The 18,813-nt window shown below is 36.6% G+C and overlaps 1 protein-coding gene across 1 annotated transcript in view; it reads left to right on the forward strand.

The window, feature by feature from the left end:
* The window catches only part of LOC139716740 (phospholipid-transporting ATPase IF-like), a 93,302-nt gene that overhangs the window by 44,620 nt on the left and 29,869 nt on the right, over positions 1-18,813 (forward strand). Inside the window, exons 9-19 of the mRNA XM_071628271.1 lie at positions 924-1,005; positions 1,887-2,037; positions 3,372-3,453; positions 5,064-5,122; positions 7,852-8,049; positions 11,512-11,684; positions 13,326-13,468; positions 14,047-14,150; positions 14,714-14,827; positions 16,640-16,762; positions 17,628-17,776. Of these exons, the coding sequence (XP_071484372.1) occupies positions 924-1,005; positions 1,887-2,037; positions 3,372-3,453; positions 5,064-5,122; positions 7,852-8,049; positions 11,512-11,684; positions 13,326-13,468; positions 14,047-14,150; positions 14,714-14,827; positions 16,640-16,762; positions 17,628-17,776 (1,378 nt within the window). The remainder of the gene's footprint in view (positions 1-923; positions 1,006-1,886; positions 2,038-3,371; positions 3,454-5,063; positions 5,123-7,851; positions 8,050-11,511; positions 11,685-13,325; positions 13,469-14,046; positions 14,151-14,713; positions 14,828-16,639; positions 16,763-17,627; positions 17,777-18,813) is intronic.

An 18,813-nucleotide genomic window follows, 5' to 3' on the forward strand; every position in this document is an offset into this window, starting at 1 on the left:
TGTGGTTGCTATGAAGTTTTACATCCTGTTTTTTGTCCCATTTTTTTTTTAGCAGAGGGCACAGCACGGTGAGATTTGATAAACACTTGAATTGACCCAATATTTCAGAGCTCTTTTCTCAGTAAACACATTTCCAGAGTGTTGACTTTCTTTCCATTATTTACATAGGTTAAGAAAACCCATTTGTATCGAGTTATAAATCATTTTTAAGCTTAGAGTTTGTTATTTCAAATCTGCACTTAACTAGAAATCCATTTGTGGGGACTTTTAGTGTTTCTGTGATGCAGGGTCTAATTTATTCTCAAGAGTGCCAACACAGAACTGGATATATACAATACCAACAATCAAATCACATGTCAATCATTTCCTTGAAAAGAAAAAAAAAGAAAAAATGCTGTGCCAATGGTTTGATTGCCAAAATGTTATTTCCCCTAGAGATTTGCAAAAATCTTGACCAAACCCTCCAGTTTAAACAGTTCATGACATCCTGTTTTTCTCGGCATCATCAATTAAAAGCAGAGTGTTGGGGGAAAAGCACTTGATACAGCTCCTTTGAAACTCTACAAATAACGGCACATCATGGGATAACCAGCCCCAAACAAGAGTTACAAAAACACTTTTGCACTGTATGTGTTTTCTTTTTTAATTTATCTTTCTATTAATTAATTAATTTATTTATTTATTTATATAATCATTTATTTATTTATCTATTTATTATCTTTCTATCTATCTTTTTATGTAAATTTAATTGTGTGTTTATTGATGTATTTATATATCATTATAATTGTTTATTTTCTTTTTTTGGATGTCTTGTTCGTGTGCCTCTTTAGTAACTTGATTGAAGACAGCAGTACTGACATTAATACAAGTTGGGATGAGATACCTTTTTTTGATTTCTTGTTTGTATTTTCTTTTTTCAACAGGCTGTGCTGTGTACACAGGCGAAGAAACCAAAATGGCCTTAAACTCAAAGACAAAGGGACAGAAGTTTTCCTGCGTAGAAACGTAAATATTTCACCACCAAACATGTCTGTTCACATTTGTGAAAGTACCAAAATAGGTAGTAATGATGATCTTTCTCTAATACTTTCATCCTCTGTGCTTATCGCTATGCAATGTGTAGTACCATGATATTTGCTACAAGTAAGATTCAGAAATAAATGTCATACTGATGACAGGATTGTGTATGATAATAGTAAATGTGGTGAAAACAATATTCATTGTGTCATATGTTAATTATGAAGTCCATTACTTTATTGTTAATTAATCTATAGTTTATTCTAGGTAGTCCTGTATGCAGTCATTTATTGAATCCATTGTTACACCATTGTTCAAAGATGTATATTCTGAATTTGAAACAAACTGTACTCCTTAGAATTCTCTGCTTTGCTTTTAATAGCTTCAGATATCTTCCAAATGCTATCAAATATCTGGGTGAAAAAAACCCCTAAACAAATTGTTAATCTATTCCACAAAATATGTTGCTTGCTTATTTACCCCTTAACCATATTTCTCCAGTATTTTCACAAGGAGAAACATATCATTTTGTATAAATTGAAATTTTATAAGCTGTAGTATACTCTGAGGTATAGTCATGAATTGATTCATTAATACATACAGTTGTATGTATACATGATTATATTAATGCATAATATGTATTGAACCTGTTGGACCTATGTCTTCACAATAAGAAGAAATATGTTCAATGGCTTTTCATTTTTTTTTTAAGCTCAGCTAATTATATGAATAACTTCAAATCAATTGATAGAATTTATATTGATTCAGTAGCTAGATAATATGATTTCAAGCTAGCAAAATTTGCAGTGCATCCGTGTACTGCATGTATGTGATGCATTATATTTTTCTTTCCATTTCTTTCTTTGCAGAATTATGAACTACTATCTTCTCTTCATGTTAGCAGTACTAGTTTTTCAGATTTCTCTCTGTACGGGTCTAAAGTACTACTACAACGCAAGGCCTTATGTTCCACACTCATGGTACTTCTATGAAGTAGCAAAGGCGGACTATAATGTCACGGTAGGTCCTTTGTACAATCATTCTTTAATTTCAAGTTCATGGAATTTGTGTTACGTGCAAAGCGACAATCAAATTTTGTGACAAGGGACAATGTTGTTATTACTGTGCTTTGTTCCTCTTCAAGTGGTAGTTTGGTTGTAGTTGTGGTCACACGCACGTAATCAATCAAGACAAAGGTTTTTTTTACAGGTGTCATACTTTATAGCGATCATAATATCTCACATAAGCCCTTTCTCCTCTCTCTGTTTCATTCACTATAATTTATTACATTCCTTTAGAAGGTCTGCATTACGTGAAAACTGGAGGTGTCAAAAAACAAAAACACAACAAATGCAATTATTGCGTGCGAAATGTGCTAAGCATGAACATCAACACAAACCTCTAACACTATAATGCCTGCTACACTGCTGTGTTAAGCAGGTACTGAGATGATGTAGACTTACGCCTACCTTTCTCACTGCATGCAATGCCGATGCAATGCGATGTTTCCTTGGAGGGCACACAAACACTTGTATTTAACTAATCATTCTATGAACTTCCAGATGTTGCATTTTAGAAAGGAATACTTTTGAGTCATCAAAAGTTCATGCAAATTAAGTGAACGAAAAATGAGCAAAGGGAATGCGATTCTATTGGGATTTAGTCAAGTTTATGTAAGCTTGTGACCATACAAACATTGAGAATTAAAGAGTTTCTAGAATGAACACCGTAAAAGGGCTTTCCATAGCTCAGTCGGTAAGAGCGGCGGTCTAGCAATCCGGAGGTCTCTGATTCAAGTCCTGATGGAATACCCGTTGTACTTGCTTATTTTTCACTCAAATGATTTATCTTTCTGGTCAGTTTCCCTTTGTTTTGCATTTGTTAAGAATTAAACGAGTTATAATTTTAGGCTCTGTAGAGGATCTAAAGGTTTCCTCAAGGAACTCAGCAGAGAGAGTCTTGGGAAAAACTGTGATGGCAGCTTCATGTAATGATGTTTAAAAATGTCCCAAACTTTAACCCGTTTAGGATAAGTCCCGAGTATACTCGGGCAGGGGTCTGTTTAAAAATGTCCCAAACTTTAACCCGTTGAGGATAAGTCCCGAGTATACTCGGGCAGGGGTCTGTTTAAAAACGTCCCAAACTTTAACCCGTTGAGGATAAGTCCCGAGTATACTCGGGCAGGGGTCTATGGGAAAAATGCATGTTGTGGCAAAATCAGCCCGTCCTCAATGGGTTAACGAGATCAAGATAACATTGTGATTGTCGAGTGAATAGTCATCACCAAACTGGATTAGGGAAATGTATGAATTGTCTTGACTTTACTCTCTCGCTTTTTCTGTCTTTGATTGCAGTTCCTGCAGGTTATGGAGGATTTTTTGTCTTTCCTTGTCCTCTACAACTACATCATTCCAATCTCATTATACGTCACCATTGGTAAGCAAAAGTTATTATTTTTATAATTATTATCATTATTATTATTATCATTATTATTATTATTATTATTATTATTATTATTATGATTATGATGATGATGATTATTATTATTATTATTATTATTATTATTATTATTATTATTATTATTATTATTATTATTATTATTATTATTATTATTATTATTATTATCATTATTATTATTATCATTATTATTATTATTATTATCATTATTATTATTATCTATTCGACCAGGTAAAGAATATAGGATACATATCATAAACATTACAAACATGACACAAAAACCAGAATGAACATTACACTTGTTCAAAGGATACACTGTACTGTACATGTTACACAAAATGAAAATGAAAAGAATGGAGACTACATGAGGGTCAGGGCACACAAAAGTAAATACATTTACTATTGCCCGTAGGCATGTGAACCCACACATGTTGCCCCTAAGAAACATTTAACAACCAGTAAAAAATTATCACTCAACCCCTGCGAGCAATCACCACAGTGCTTGCCAAGTTTTTATGTTGCTGTTGTTTATATTTCTGTATTCAGATAAAATATATACAGTCTGTACGAAAAATACATATACAGTACGAAGAAATGGGGGATTGCCCGTTCAGCCATATTTGCTAAATATGACTGTTCGTCCACAGGGTCCCACAATGTAAGGCACAGCTCTGCTAAGATGAACAATTAGTGTTTATCATGGACAAGACTCATGCTACAACTTGTAGTATTTGCAACCAGTGAGAAATACCTCATATTTGTGTTGTTGTTCATTTTGTATAGTCATATCTTTGGAAGATATGAAGTCAGCCTGTACATTGAGTAGCTTTATGACGTGTTACAATTAAGCTCATTTCAAACTGACATTTTTTTTTTTTTTTTATTAAGAATTAATCTGTTAACTCTTGCTAGTTTTGTTTATTTTGCTGAAAATTGTCAGATAATTGTTCTACAATAGAATAGCAGAGATGTCAAGTATAATTTAATCTTTGATATGTAATAGTACATAATAATGCCCATCCAAAAGTCACAGGTTGGTAAAAGTTTACTAGTAGGCCAGAAATGTATATTTTGGTAAGCAAAGTCCTTCAGTGATTTATGGTATTTTCTGAAAGAACTACCCTATTTCTAAAGCTTGGCATCACAAAATAGTGAAGAAGATCTGTTTCCACATTGTTTGTAAAATCATATTTGAAGGTTTAATTGTTTTCCTCAATTTTCTACCCATATTGTGCTTGAAGGTGTGGGTAACTCTCTAGCAAAACGTAGCAAAGCAGGCATTTGTGGCATTGATGCTTTACATTGATCATGAATAGAATATCTTGTACCTTTTGAGTGTGCCAAGTTGTAAGATAATGTTATGATCTCTTTCCAACGGTTCCTATACTTTATTTTGTTGAAATATTGAATCGTTCACTTGAATTATTTCAGTGTTAATGCTTTGACCCATGTTGTTAATTTGACACAGTCATGTCTATGATTGTGGAGAGTGATTTAGAATGGATGATTCTTAATGGCAAATTGTATCAGAATTTTATATATATAATCTGTGAGTAAATATTTTGTTTGTTTGATGTCCATCCTTGCAGAAATGCAGAAGTTTTTGGGTTCCATCTATCTTGGCTGGGACATAGAAATGTATGATGAGGTGAGAATATTACTATTATGTCAACTCTCACACATTTTGATGCAAAATATCATCTGAAAGATCTTAAAGATAAATATTTCATCGTTGATGACAATGACAACCCATGACGGTTTACCAGAGCCCCAAATTCATGGTCACTTTGTAAAAATTCATACAAAATCTGTTTACATTCATGATATTAAGCTAGAGTGACCATTCAACAGGCTGTTTGTGATGATTTTACCACAAGTGGCCCATTTCTATTCAAAGTTGATTGACACAGGTGGACACACTGGACACAGATGACCCAAACAGGCCCCAGAAACGCCACTCCTAAGCAATGCCAAAATACACTTAATGCGCGAATACAGAAAATGTCTTTGCTTGATCAAGTTGTACAAGCACTGAGGTGTTTATTGATAGATACCTACATAGTGGGGAAAAAAGCAGTTCATGGCAGTTCCAAGGATGGTCATATTTGGCCTCTTTCATCATCGACTGTTTATCAAAATGCGTTCTGATTAAAATCAATACAAATCGTTCATTGGGGTACAGAATTGTAAAGCCATTCAAAGGGTGCTTGTGGTCCATGCATCAAGGTCAAATTTATCTTCAAAGTCACGTGAGATTCAAGCCTGTTTGGACCTGCATCTCAAAAAGAAGATTTTATATGTCATGACTATGGTTAGGCTTACTTGAAAATTGTCTGTACCTGTTCAAGATCAGCTGTACAAATGAAAAGAAAATGATTACAATTTTCATTGACAATAAGTGATATGAATCACCATCTCAGAAACAGCAGCAAAATTCCTTTGGTAATGCAAGGGTTGATTATAGCTGATATTTGTATGTGTTGTATTACACCTCTACTCTGAAGTGTAATGGAAACATTTCTTTTTTTATTTTTGATTTTGAGTTGTCTTGTCTGATTATAAATTCCACTCAGTGAGTTTTTGTGTGGAAGGGGACATGCTGTGTAGTTGCTATGCTAATGTTATTATGGAAAAACAGAATGTGATGATGCAGTCCACAAATAGACTTGTATGCCATGTGAGGGCGGGGTATTTAGCAGCCAACAGTACATGTGACCAAGTTTCACAGCATGTGAGATGTACAGTGCCTTGACTATGGATTTTTTTTACTTTAGACAATGGCCTTGACCAATTTCTCTCTATTGACAATAAAGTAACCCACTTCCTTCCTTGTTGTTTCCGTACCTGCTCTGTGTGATGATGTCAACAAACTTTGTTAGGACAAGTTTACAAATACTATCAGTTTTGAAATTTTCTGTTTCATTTAGATGGTCCTTCAGAAAAATGATAAAAAAAAAAAAATCATACATGCTGTGATCACTTCTCTTCTGGTTGACCAACTTCTCTCTATTGACAATATAGCAACCCACATCCTTCCTTGTTGTTTCCGTACCTGCTCCGTGTGATGATGTCAACAAACTTTGTTAGGACAAGTTTACAAATACTATCAGTTTTGAAATTTTCTGTTTCATTTAGGTGGTCCTTCAGAAAAATCAAATGAAAAAAAAAATCCTGTGTGCACACCCTACTCAGCACTTTTCATCAAGGATGCAAGTGATTCGATATTTGATTTGTCCTTTATAAGATATCCAAGAGAAGTTTACTTTTTTTTTTTTAGTACAGTAATCCCTTCTCTTGTGGTTAAAGTTAGCTTGTCAAAACTCCATTGAAGACCAGCTAGTGCAGCTGAATGTAAGCTATCCAGTCATCTTTTCGGATGGAAAATGAAACAAACAACAACAAATACACAAACTTGTATCACTTGGTATTGTCATCTATGCAAAGACGACATGAGATTATCTGTTCGAAAATAATCCTCTTGGGATTAAAGTTTGTGTGATGTATTACTTTATAAATAACAGAGGAAAAGGATTCCTCTCTAGATATCAGCCCTCATGTGACATTCTTCCATTCCCTTATTTTCACTTTTGTTTTTATGTCTTGATGGGAATTGGCAGAAGACCAAGGAAGTATTTTACTCTAGGGCATATGCAGTATGCTGTGAGGATCTCATGTTATCTCTTCAAATTTCGATTTTTTTTTGTTTTCCCCTGTCACTCATGAAATTTGAGAAAAATTAGACTTGTTAGATATACATGTATGGCATATACAGTACCATGCAGTATCACTGTAGACTGCTTTTTACATGCATACCCGGTCATGGGCTGTGGAATGGGGGGCTTGTATAGTTCTAAAAAAAAAAGGGGGATCCCCAAAAAATTACAACATCCATGACTTTCTGCAGTTTCGCTCCTTACAGTGTACTTTGTGATAGGAACTGAACATGAACCTTGACCACTAACCAATACACACCAGTGGCAGATCCAGAGGATTTTTTTTTTTCAACAAAACAAATAAAAAGAGAAAAAATGGGGGGGGGGGGGGAGGCATGCGCTCCCCTTTAATTTTGTAAAGGCGCCTCCCCTTTATGGAATTCTTGGATCCGCCCCTGCACACACACTCAAAATTAATAAAGGCCCTTTTTATCAGAACCCCAAATTTGCTAGATTTACAGATATAAGCCCAGACAGACCAGACAAGTGAACCAACTGGGGGGAAAGAGTCTGTGGTCGTAATATATGTGTGCAGGAGAAATCTATAATAATATTATGTATCATATGGCTTTAATCAGAAAGAAATTAAGCATACCTTCAAAAGAAACAAAACAGAGAATTGTTCACCTCCTGAATTTCTTTGAACTCTGGCGCCCTCTCACAGGCAGCCAACGAGGTCGCCAAGGCCAACACTTCGGACCTGAACGAGGAGCTGGGCCAGGTGGAGTACATGTTCACCGACAAGACGGGCACGCTGACGGAAAACGAGATGAAGTTCAGGCAGTGCTCTATCAACGGCGTCAAGTATGTCGAGAAGAAGGACGGCTCCCTCGAACCGGCAGACAGTGAGTCCTATGATGAGGTATGTACTAGACACTGAAGCCCCATTTTAACAGAGCCTTTCAAGCTAGAAAGGAGTTACTGTAACAATATCTGGGTAACGTCCAGGGAATCTTTTTTTACCCTGCCTGTCAAAACGGTCCCCGCAAAATGTTGCTTTGGTGTAAAATTTCATTGAAAAGCTATGCCTATGACACTTTCAACGAAATGTGGTATATTCAAAGTCATATATCATTTTGTCTGCGGGTTGCACGTTTAAGCAAAATATGTGAAGTTGGAAAGCCGTCAACTGAATCGGGCATGTGAACGTTGCCCACAGAGAGCTAACATGATTCCTCTGCTACAGTTGCCATGTCTACTATTGTGGGGATGTCTGGATTCATGGCATGGAATTAGTGAAATTACATTCTTGCTTGTAGTAAACTGAAAGGTTAAAAAAAAGTGCAGGGTATTATTTCAATCATAAAATGTGTATGAGTTCGGTTAAAGAAAAGAAAGATTTCAAACTATCATAGCACGATGTGTTAAATGGTTGTCCATCATACAGTAGACATCTATTAAATTCTGGTCTTCTTTCAATATATTTGTACATGCCAGTTATATTGAATCTGTCAATCAGTTGAGATTGTATCTCCTGGAAGTGAAGTGTAAACACACAGAGCAGAGGGATGGATGACAGTTCAATGATAGCTATTAAAGGTCAGAAAGTGTGAAGATATTGCAGATCTTACAGGAAATGTTCTGAAAGTTACAACTTCCTCTGAAATGGCTGCATTTGTAATCTCAGCTAGGCTAAGAGCAGTCCACACTGTATGAAGCTGTATATGTACAAAGTTTGAGCACCTAGGAAATAAAAATGTAAAGAATAATAGTATGTAAACTAGCAACATGTTTTAGCTTTGTCATCTTGAACATTCATGAATGCTCAATTAAAACGACTAACATGCCTAGTAAATAGAGCCTTAAAGGACAAGTCCACCTTCATATACATAAGGAGTGAGAGAATGCAGCAATATTAGTAGAACACATCAGTGAAAGTTTGAGGAAAATTGGACAATCCGTTTAAAAGTTACGAATATTTTAAGTATCTGCGCAGTCACTGCTGGAAGAGAAGACTACTACAGTGTATGATGTCACATGCGTACAACTATGTAAGGAAAATAAAAAGAGAATTTCACAAAACTTTACTTTTTGAATAAAGTACACATTTCTTCGACTTGCTACTGACATATGTTAAGGATTCCCCCTGCCTTCTGAAAGAGAGAAGTCGAGTGTTCTTTTGTTATGCGAGAAAAATGGAAATATGTTGAATTTTCTTTATTCTTTCTTTATACCATTGTACTCATGTGACATCACAAGCTTTAGTAGTCTTTTCATCCAGCCGTGACTGAGCAGAAACTTCAAAATTTCATAGCTTTTGTACGGATTGTCCGATTTTCCTCAAACTCTGAATGATGTGTTCTAGAAATATTGTTGCATTCACTCAACCCACATGTCTATGAAGGTGAACTTGTCCTTTAGCTTTGATCAGTGTGTCACAAGGGGGTGGGGGTGGGGCAGCAGCGAAGGACTATTTTAGTGGTATGTATTTCTGCACAAGAGAGCAACACTCCTGCACGAATGTAACAATATGCATAAAACTTCTTTACCCTGGTTCTACTTTCATTGTTCAATATCCAAAACAACAACAAAAAGTCATACCATGACACATACAATTGTAAATGAAGAAGAGACTCTACACAAACTGTTATTCATGTAATTCCACATATATATGTACTTGTAATGACTTCTTAGCCAACACTTCTTTGCCTCCACACACATTTACTTCCATTTTAGCTTATATCCATGGTTATTCATATATGTGCAATCAGCGATCTGTCTGCATTTGTTGAACCATGATTTTGTCAGCAATCAGATGACTATGTTGCAATATACAGTATACTACAGGTTGCTGGAACATTATTTTACAGACCAATTTTGAACTTTACATTTGTAATATTACCACAAGTGAATTGCTATACAGGTCTTGGACAAACTGTGTACCATGTGCCCTCCCCCCCCCCCCCCCCCCCTCCAACGAGGAATCTAACAAACAGATTAGCCTGTAATCTCTGTAGATATTATAAGTGCACAATTGAATTTTGATAATCTGTCACTGTAATGATAATCAGTATTTTTCAATGGAGAGAGTTGATTTGGGGATTATGTATTGTGGTCCATGCTTTTTGTGATGAAATTAAGGGCTACTAAGAAGTGTGGGAACAGATGTTAGCCTAATAGCCGGTCTGTCTATGTATGTGTTTTAGCTCCTCCCCCCCCACCCCCTCCCCCTCCACAAACAAGGAATCATACAAACAAACTAGTGTACAGATACATGTATACACATACTTGTTAGAAGTGCACAATATTTCATATTATGTGACCCTGCACCACAAAACAAACAAAAAGTCGCCAGACATGGATTTTTAGTTAAGGGCAAATTCTAAAAGAGCAGACTCTAAGCTTTAAAATGATGTATAACTCAGTTCAAATGGACTCCACTTACCTATCTAAATGTTGGAAAGAAAGCATACACTCTGAAAAGTGTGAACTGAGAAAAGAGGCTCTGAAGTAAAGAGTCTATTCAAGCGCTTAATCTGTTCCAGGCCACGTTAGCTGTGCCATGAATGGGACAAAATAACGGGGTGTTAACCACTGGAGTAATTATAATGAAGGGATTATCAGATTAAGGTGAAATTAGGCATGCCTTATCAACACATCTTGTCTATGATTAATGATAACTTTCAAAGCAGTAGCATTATCCTTTCAAAAGTTATTAGAGTTGAAAGTGAAGAGTGTGTGCAAGGTTTTTAAGAAATGAAAAGGGGACTCTTAGAAACATCTTATCACACTCTTCTACAATAAGGTGTTTGAGAAAAGCTGCTAAAAACACAGTTTCCTATTTGTTTTATAATCCCAAACTTTAACATATTGTAGAAGAAGACTTCCTCTTTCAGAAAATATGAAAAACTCAAGACTTGCTAGGTTGACCCATTTCACCTATTGTCAGTCCTCACACAAAATCACTTGTGTGCAACTTTTTTTTTCGTTTTGTGATGCACAGTCACATAATCTATGTATGTATGTATATATTTTATGATGCAAGGTAATGTAGTGTCATCAAATTAAGCTGTTGCAGCAACACTCTTTTCAGTATTTTATACAGAAAGATTTGGTTTGGGAGTCACGTGCATTTTGAATTGTTTCTATGGTGAAATTTAAGTATGCACTGAAATCTTACCCGTAGTATACCCATTAAATGGTTTTTACTTTCCTTTCCCAAGCCACGTGATATATCATGTGTTGTTCTCCCGTGCTTTCCTTAGCTATACTATACATCATATGTTGTTTTGTTGTGCTTTCCCACGCTACAGGATACATCTTATGTTATGACAAGGGTATGATTTTTTAGTATCTTTTGCTGTTTTTTTTTTGTCGCGTGCAGTTTGACAAGGACCAGTTCCTTTTGGCGATGGCGCTGTGTCATACTGTGCATGTCAGCAATGAGGGCGCCCCAAAGGGAGGCAGGGTCATGAACGGCAACGTTGGAGAAGACCGGGTGCTCAAATACGAGGCCTCCTCGCCTGACGAGAAGGCACTCGTTGAAGCAGCAAGCCAGTGAGTGATAGTTTTGTCTCCCTTGAATAACTGATTATGCTACAACCTTATCTGTGCTCAGTATGAAAGGACAAGTCTACTTTTAAAGGGATGGTGTAGTTTTAGTTGAGATGGGGATTCAGGTTTTAGCTTCTTTTTTTTATAGATAATTAAAAACCACTTATATGTTATGAAATATTAAAGAGTATACAATTCTAAGAGGAATTCAAGGTTTGTTTGATGAAAATTGGCTCTGAAATGGCCAAAATATGCAAAAACAAAGTGGTATGATAAGGGAGGGGGTGGGTGTCATGTTATATTAGGACCACTTTGTTTTACAATGTTTTTGCATATATACTGTATCTCGGCCATTTTAAAATCAATTTTCACCAAATAAACTTTGAATTTCTCTCAGAATTGTATGCTCTGTAATATATGATATGAGTGGTTTCTTATTATCTTGCAAAAAGCTAAAACCACAATCCCCATCTCAACCAAAACTACATGTATACCATCTCTTTAATGTGGATTGAGTGAATGCGTCAGTATGAATGGAATACTGTACGTCAGTGAAAGTTTGAGGAAAAAGCAATCTATTCAATGTTATAAAGTTTTGAAGTTTCAGTTCCACCATTGCTGGATGAGAAGACTACTACAGTTTGTGATGTCAAATGCGTAGAACAACCTAAAGAAAATATAAAGAAAATTCCACATTTTTTTCCCCCCTTAAACACATTCCCTCGACTTCTTGTGTTAAGGATATGTTAAGGGTATATTATTTCCCTTTGCCTTCTGAAATGGGCAAGTCAGTTGCTCTTTTATTGTGCGAGAAAAGTGAAAATATGTTTAGTTTTCTTCATAGTATATTTTCTTAATAATTATCATTCTATGCATGTGACATCACAAACTGTAGTAGTCTTCTCATCCAGCGATGGTGGCACTGAAACTTCACAGATTTATAACTCTTGAATGGATCGTCTGATTTTGCTGCATCGTACTGATATTGCTGCATTCACTCAATCCATACAAGGTGAATTTGTCCTTCAATTTTTTTTTCTCTCTACCATTTTCTAAAGTTTCTTTTGTAGCATTAGCGGAATCTCTTTTATTGTTTCTCTGTATTCCTCATATCCTTCTCTTTTTCCTAAACTTACGTATGCTGTAAATATTTATCTTTCTATTTTGTTTGTAAATTGTTAGTTTCTGCTTTCTAGTCCTTCGTCTGGCCCTACCTTCCCTTTGTTGTCAGAATCTCCCATTTGAATCTCTCCTTTTCTTTGACTGTCTAGACCAAAATTGTTTTTAAGGTAACAATTGTGAAAATACTTTGCTGTACTACAAGTTTGATTCACACTTTTCATGTGCCATGCTATACAACTCAGTCATGCAGTCTGAAGAAGTTACACAATGGCATTTTGTTTGACAATGATCATTCAAATGCTAATTGTTTTATGGTGTTTTTATAGTAGTGTTACTCTTTAAAAACACCACAAAACAATTAGCATTTGAATGTGTTGGGTGTATGTTTGAGATAAAATGTGTTTCAGTTACAATTCTACCAAGCCAAAAAACTTGGAGCATGAATCTCTTTTGAGGGGGATCACAAATCCCACAGATCTTCACCTTTCCTCTCCTGTGATCTCATTGCATCTTGATCGATAGATTCGGCACAGTGTTTCTTGGAGGAACCCAGGAATACCTGGATGTCAAGCACAAAGGGAGCATTCTCAGGTATCAGATCCTCAATGTCCTGGAGTTTGACCCGACCCGGAAGTGCATGAGCATTATCTTAAAAACCCCAAATGGTGAGAAAATATCCGGATCGTAGTGGTCGATTTTCAACCTCTTCTCAAGAGACAATAGTGTATGCTTTGTAGTTGGTAATCAGGGGTCGAAGTTACATATACCTTCATTTATTTTGATGCAAGTTTAAAATATGTCATCTGCATTTGCTGTTATCTTATCTGGATGTAAGAAATTTAATTGACAAAGTATGGAAGGGAATCAATGGTAGGTTGAGAATTCTGAATGCTGACAGTCCAAGTTTGTGAACATCGTATTGTGTCACTGTATCAGTGCATAGATCCATACACTGCTAGTGTGCACTTGCATTCATGCTCAATCTCGGCATATGTTGAGGTAACCTGTGTGTTTTTTGTCCAACTACCCAAAGTGGCATTTACCTGACCCCAAGAATAGTATCGTTGGATATTTTTGTTAGTTTTAATGTTATTGTCTTGAGAATTTGATTGATATTATATCTGCCATCATTGAGTGTACATTATTCTAATTTACCAGTTTACTGCTTTGTCTTTATGTGTGTGTGTGTGTGTGTGTTTATGTGTGGAATTGTTGTTGCTGTTGTTGTTTACTGTGCTCACAGGAGAGAATTTGCTCCTCTGCAAAGGGGCGGAGTCAACAATCCTAAGGAAGAGCATCAATGGGCAGAAGGAGGTTACTGACCAACACGTCAGCGACTACGCCATGGTGAGAAAAAGATTTAAAGCATTCTCAGTACTCATGGAATTACTGGATATTGCCTTGTCCCTCAGTTGGAAATGCCCCTTTTGGTTAAAACTAGGCATTACACAGTTATTTTTCAGTTTGATGTAAGGTAAATCTTCATGAGCAAAATGGACATCTTGTGAGCTATGGATAGAATTTGGCTTTATCATGGGAGACTCAAGCCCTTTTCATTTGCAGTTACTAGGAGATGAGTTTATCATCTAAAGGAAAACTTAAAATGGGGTATTCTGATGTAAATTTGATACTGTCCCGTTTGACACCATTTCTCATCTAGTTCAGAAATCTGCTCCTGTTCAAAGTGTGTCAAATCCTTTCTGAGTTTGATAATTATGCTTTGTGCAAATCTGGTTTTAGTGCTGAGTTGTATATTGTAGTCTCAAGAACTGCTTTACAACCTTATGTAATGCAAACATTTATAGACACATGAGTTTTGTCAAGTGAAGTACCGTTGAGTGAGTTTCTTGCGATGAACCTCTCAATTGCATCTCATTTTTTTCTTTTTTTTAAACAATGTCATTATCCAGCTGGGACTGCGAACACTATGCTACGGTCAGAGGAAGCTCAGTGAGGAAACCTATGCCATGCTCGAGGAAAAGCTGAGAGAAGCTGCCACCGCACTGGACAACCGGGAAGAAAAGGTCAGGGATCAACTGCTGTCACACTTTGAGGCAATTTTCTAGCCAGGAGTAAATGCTGTTTATAGTATAGGATCCCCCGACCTCCTCATTAGTACTATATTTGTGTGAGATGTATACATCTTTGATTTTATCTGCTGACAACAGACGTGAATGTGGAGAATTGATTTTTTAAAAAGGGGGCAGTTGACAAAAGTGTTAATTTGTTGGTACACTGTAACTGTTGTAGTCGGTTTGAATCCCACCACTGCCACTGTGGTGAGTTGCTTTTGATGTGTGTTGTGTATTGTGCAGTTTACAAAGCACACTCACATATTAAAGCAGAAATGATAAATTCAATGGACAGATATGAAGAATAAGTCTACATCTTTCCAAGATCTTTATAGCGCAAACCAATAACCGCGCTGCTTTGCATAGTGTGCATATGCACATTAATGTAGTTCTACCTAATGGCATAATTTTGAATACAGTGTATAAGGTGGCAACATCACAGCCCTAACTGCCAATGGCAGTGTCCGTGAATGAAGGTGTCATACTCAAGTAAGCGCTGGATCCACCAGAGGGGCATTTCATCATTGAAGCGTTTGTCAGATATATTTTTTCTGACAAATTATTATATGCTATTGAAATCCTTGCATCTGATTGGCTGAGAGCAAATTTGTCAGAGAGAGAAAAAAAAAATCTGACAAAACACTTGATGAAATGCCTCCCAGGTGTCAGTTTGATAGTACAGGGTATTAGCCATGTGATAGCTTGTGCTGTGTAGCAAATATCACATATTCAGAATCCATTACAGTGAAACTGCTGAAGCAGTCTTTTGTCTAAAGTGGCTGCCTGCGTAAATCTGGTGCTCGGTCATCAATTCCTTCTCTTGTTGATGACAAAATTGTGTATTTTTTTTTTGAGAGAGAGAGACATTTCTCTTATAACTACATTATTGAATGAATATCTTAGGTCATGAATGCGTTGTGCAATTCTATTTGACAGTCCTTAACCCTAAAAAGACTGGGGGGGGGGGGGGGGCCTAAAAGGCCCCCCCCCCTCGACATTTCGCGCGATTACTCTGCAACACGCAATGCTCTCGCCGCGATGCTCTATGACTTTTTTCTTTCAAGTTTCCCGCACATTTTGACACCAAATTTGTGACGCCCGGGGGTACGATTCTGAAGTTACATAACATTTTGTACATGCATGTGAGGCCGAAAATGGCTCAAAAATGTGATTTTGTGTACAAAGTCAATGCAAATTGAGTTTTTTCACATGGTTCATATAAATATGCTTATTTTTACTCTCAATGGCTAAAATCAATTTGTTTTAGGAGTATTATGCTTCAAAAAGTGTCTGCCACAAATTTTGTTTAAAAAACAACAAAAACAAAAGGTCAAAAAAACAAGGAAATACATAAGAAATTCATGAAACAATAAAATAAATAAGAAATTAATTTTGATACCGAATTTTTTTTCAAGTGCATATGTTAAGAATGCCACAAAGAATAATTAGACCAAAAATGAGCACTTCTGGAGCTTTATTTACTGATTTAGATCAAAGAGTCTGATTTCTCGCATAAATTAGCAGAATTAATCAAAATAAAATAAAAGAAGACTATTTTGGAAAATTTGAATATACTATCTTGTAGATTACATCGCACACTACCATTGTGCAAATTTTCGCGGCGATCGCGCGATCCACGGCCGAAATCTTAAGGGGGGGCCCTTTAGGCCCCCCCGGTCTTTCGAGCTACCAAAATAGCCCAGTCTTTTTAGGGTTAAACTTGAGAGTCAAATAAATCCTTTCTTGTCATTTGTTTGTGTGAAGATGAATGATGCTTTCAGCGCCATTGAACGGGACCTCCATCTTTTGGGAGCTACTGGTGTAGAGGACAGGTTGCAGGATCAGGTTGCCGAGACGATGGACGCACTACGCGAAGCCGGTATCAAGGTACACATACATAAATGAACAGGACTCAGGAATCATTTAAAAGCTGACTAGTTTTATTTCAATTTTGCCTCTCCTATAATACATAAAAGTACATGTACAATACCCCAGGAGGTACTGTATACGCTGTTTTCACAACTTAGGAGGTCATAGACATTTTGTGTGAGATGTCATTTTCCCGATGCTAATGTAAATGCACTATCATTCAAGCGCATCAAGACATTTTCTTTTGTTGTTAAATTCATGATCCAACTGCGATTCGCGAAACTCACGAAAATTAAACCTTCGCGAAAATAAGAGCTTATACAGTATCTGAAGATACATCCACAGGTGTGTGTACAATCAACTAGTGAATGTATAACTTAATCTGATAATCTCAGGATTATTTTTCTGAGTGATATTTCCATTTGTATTATATTATATGATCCACACTTATCACATTTAGAAGAGCCTTGGAAATAGTTTTTCAGGGATTCTTGATGTATATCTTGGAAGAACTGTCTTGATGTTGTTGAATGATGTGGCATCACTGTGACATGTGATGTGATGGGGTCTAGGGCAATTACCCCCTGGGCAATTACCCCGGACCCTTCCCCTTCCCCTAACCCTAATCCTAATCCTGAACCTAATCCTAACCCTAATCCTAACCCTAACCCAAACTCTATGCCCTAAATCTAACCCTAATCTTTACTCTAACCTTACCACTAACCAGTATTTAGCTGGGGGGTAATTGCCCTGAAACAGATGTGATGTGATGTGTATCGAGTGACCAGGGTAGTAATAGTCATGTAAAGCGCATTATGAGATATCTAACACTTGCGAAATGCGCTATATAAAGACTAGCTAATTATTATCATCTCCTTCACAGATCTGGGTGCTGACGGGGGACAAGCAGGAGACAGCGGTCAACATCAGCCACTCCTGTGGTCACTTCAAGGACGGTACAGTGGAGCTCCTATTGGTCAAGCGGACGTCTGTGCAGACCTGTTCGCAGACGTTGAGCAGACATGCCGAACAGTGAGGCCTCCGTCATTTTTTACAGTCTCATACTGCCGAAGTGGACATTTTCGCACATTACTGGTGACATAAAACTTTGATGAAAATAAAAGCACACTAATTCTTAGCCTGTTATATTAAATACTATTTATTGCAGTTTAATTCCATGAAAGTACAAACACGCCAGATTTATCTAACTCAGCCGAGCGCAAAAAATTACTTGTGCAAAATTTCCACTTTTACTGGATATCACCTATAACATGAGAGGCACAGTCAGTACTGAACTGTTTGTACAAATAGGTTAGACAGCGTGGAAACTCACAGAGACTCCAACCCCAAGCACCTTCTTATCTGGAGATTCTCCCGCCTGAAACCCCTAGCAACGGGAGACTCAAACTTGATGTGCGCGAAGCGCGAAGTTCCTTGTGGCCGGGGTCCAGCTTTAGAGTTCTAGATGTTATCTCGTGCTATAAAAGGCTTATTTTTCAACATGCAATGACACAAAGTTAGAAATCATTTCAAGAGGGAGAAATTAAATCTCAAGCGGGAGAACAGGAGATTTTACAAAAATAGGCTTTCGGCGGGAGACCTCCCGTCGAAAACGGGAGAGTTGGGGTCTCTGAACTCAGTATGGGAAATTATGAATGTTTGACTATAATGAATTTGATATAATAAGTGAAGTTATCGAATTGTGAAATTTCACATGATCTTAATGAGGAAGAGTGAGATTAGTCACTCAATTGTGCATATTAGATGAGATAATGGTGTCATCTTGTAGACAAAAGTATTATAAAAAGAATGTTTCAGTAAAAAAAAAAAAAGGGATACAGTACTGTACCAACTATCTCCTTTCCTCATAAAGAGTTATTACCATCTTGTGGTATCATTATGAGTGAAACAGTATTTTTTTTTTTTTTTGATATTGAGGTCAGAAAGGAAATTTATTGAAGTTGTCAATGAAAGGCTTGTGAGTCCATGACATCATTACCTCACTTAATTTGCATACATCTGATTGTGCCTATTAGCGCCGAGTTTGTGAATGCATGTGAAATTTTCCA

This window comes from Diadema antillarum, unplaced genomic scaffold (genome assembly GCF_040938485.1).
Source record: "Diadema antillarum isolate AM-2024a unplaced genomic scaffold, OU_Dant_1.0 scf00000069, whole genome shotgun sequence".
NCBI lineage: Eukaryota > Metazoa > Echinodermata > Echinoidea > Diadematoida > Diadematidae > Diadema > Diadema antillarum.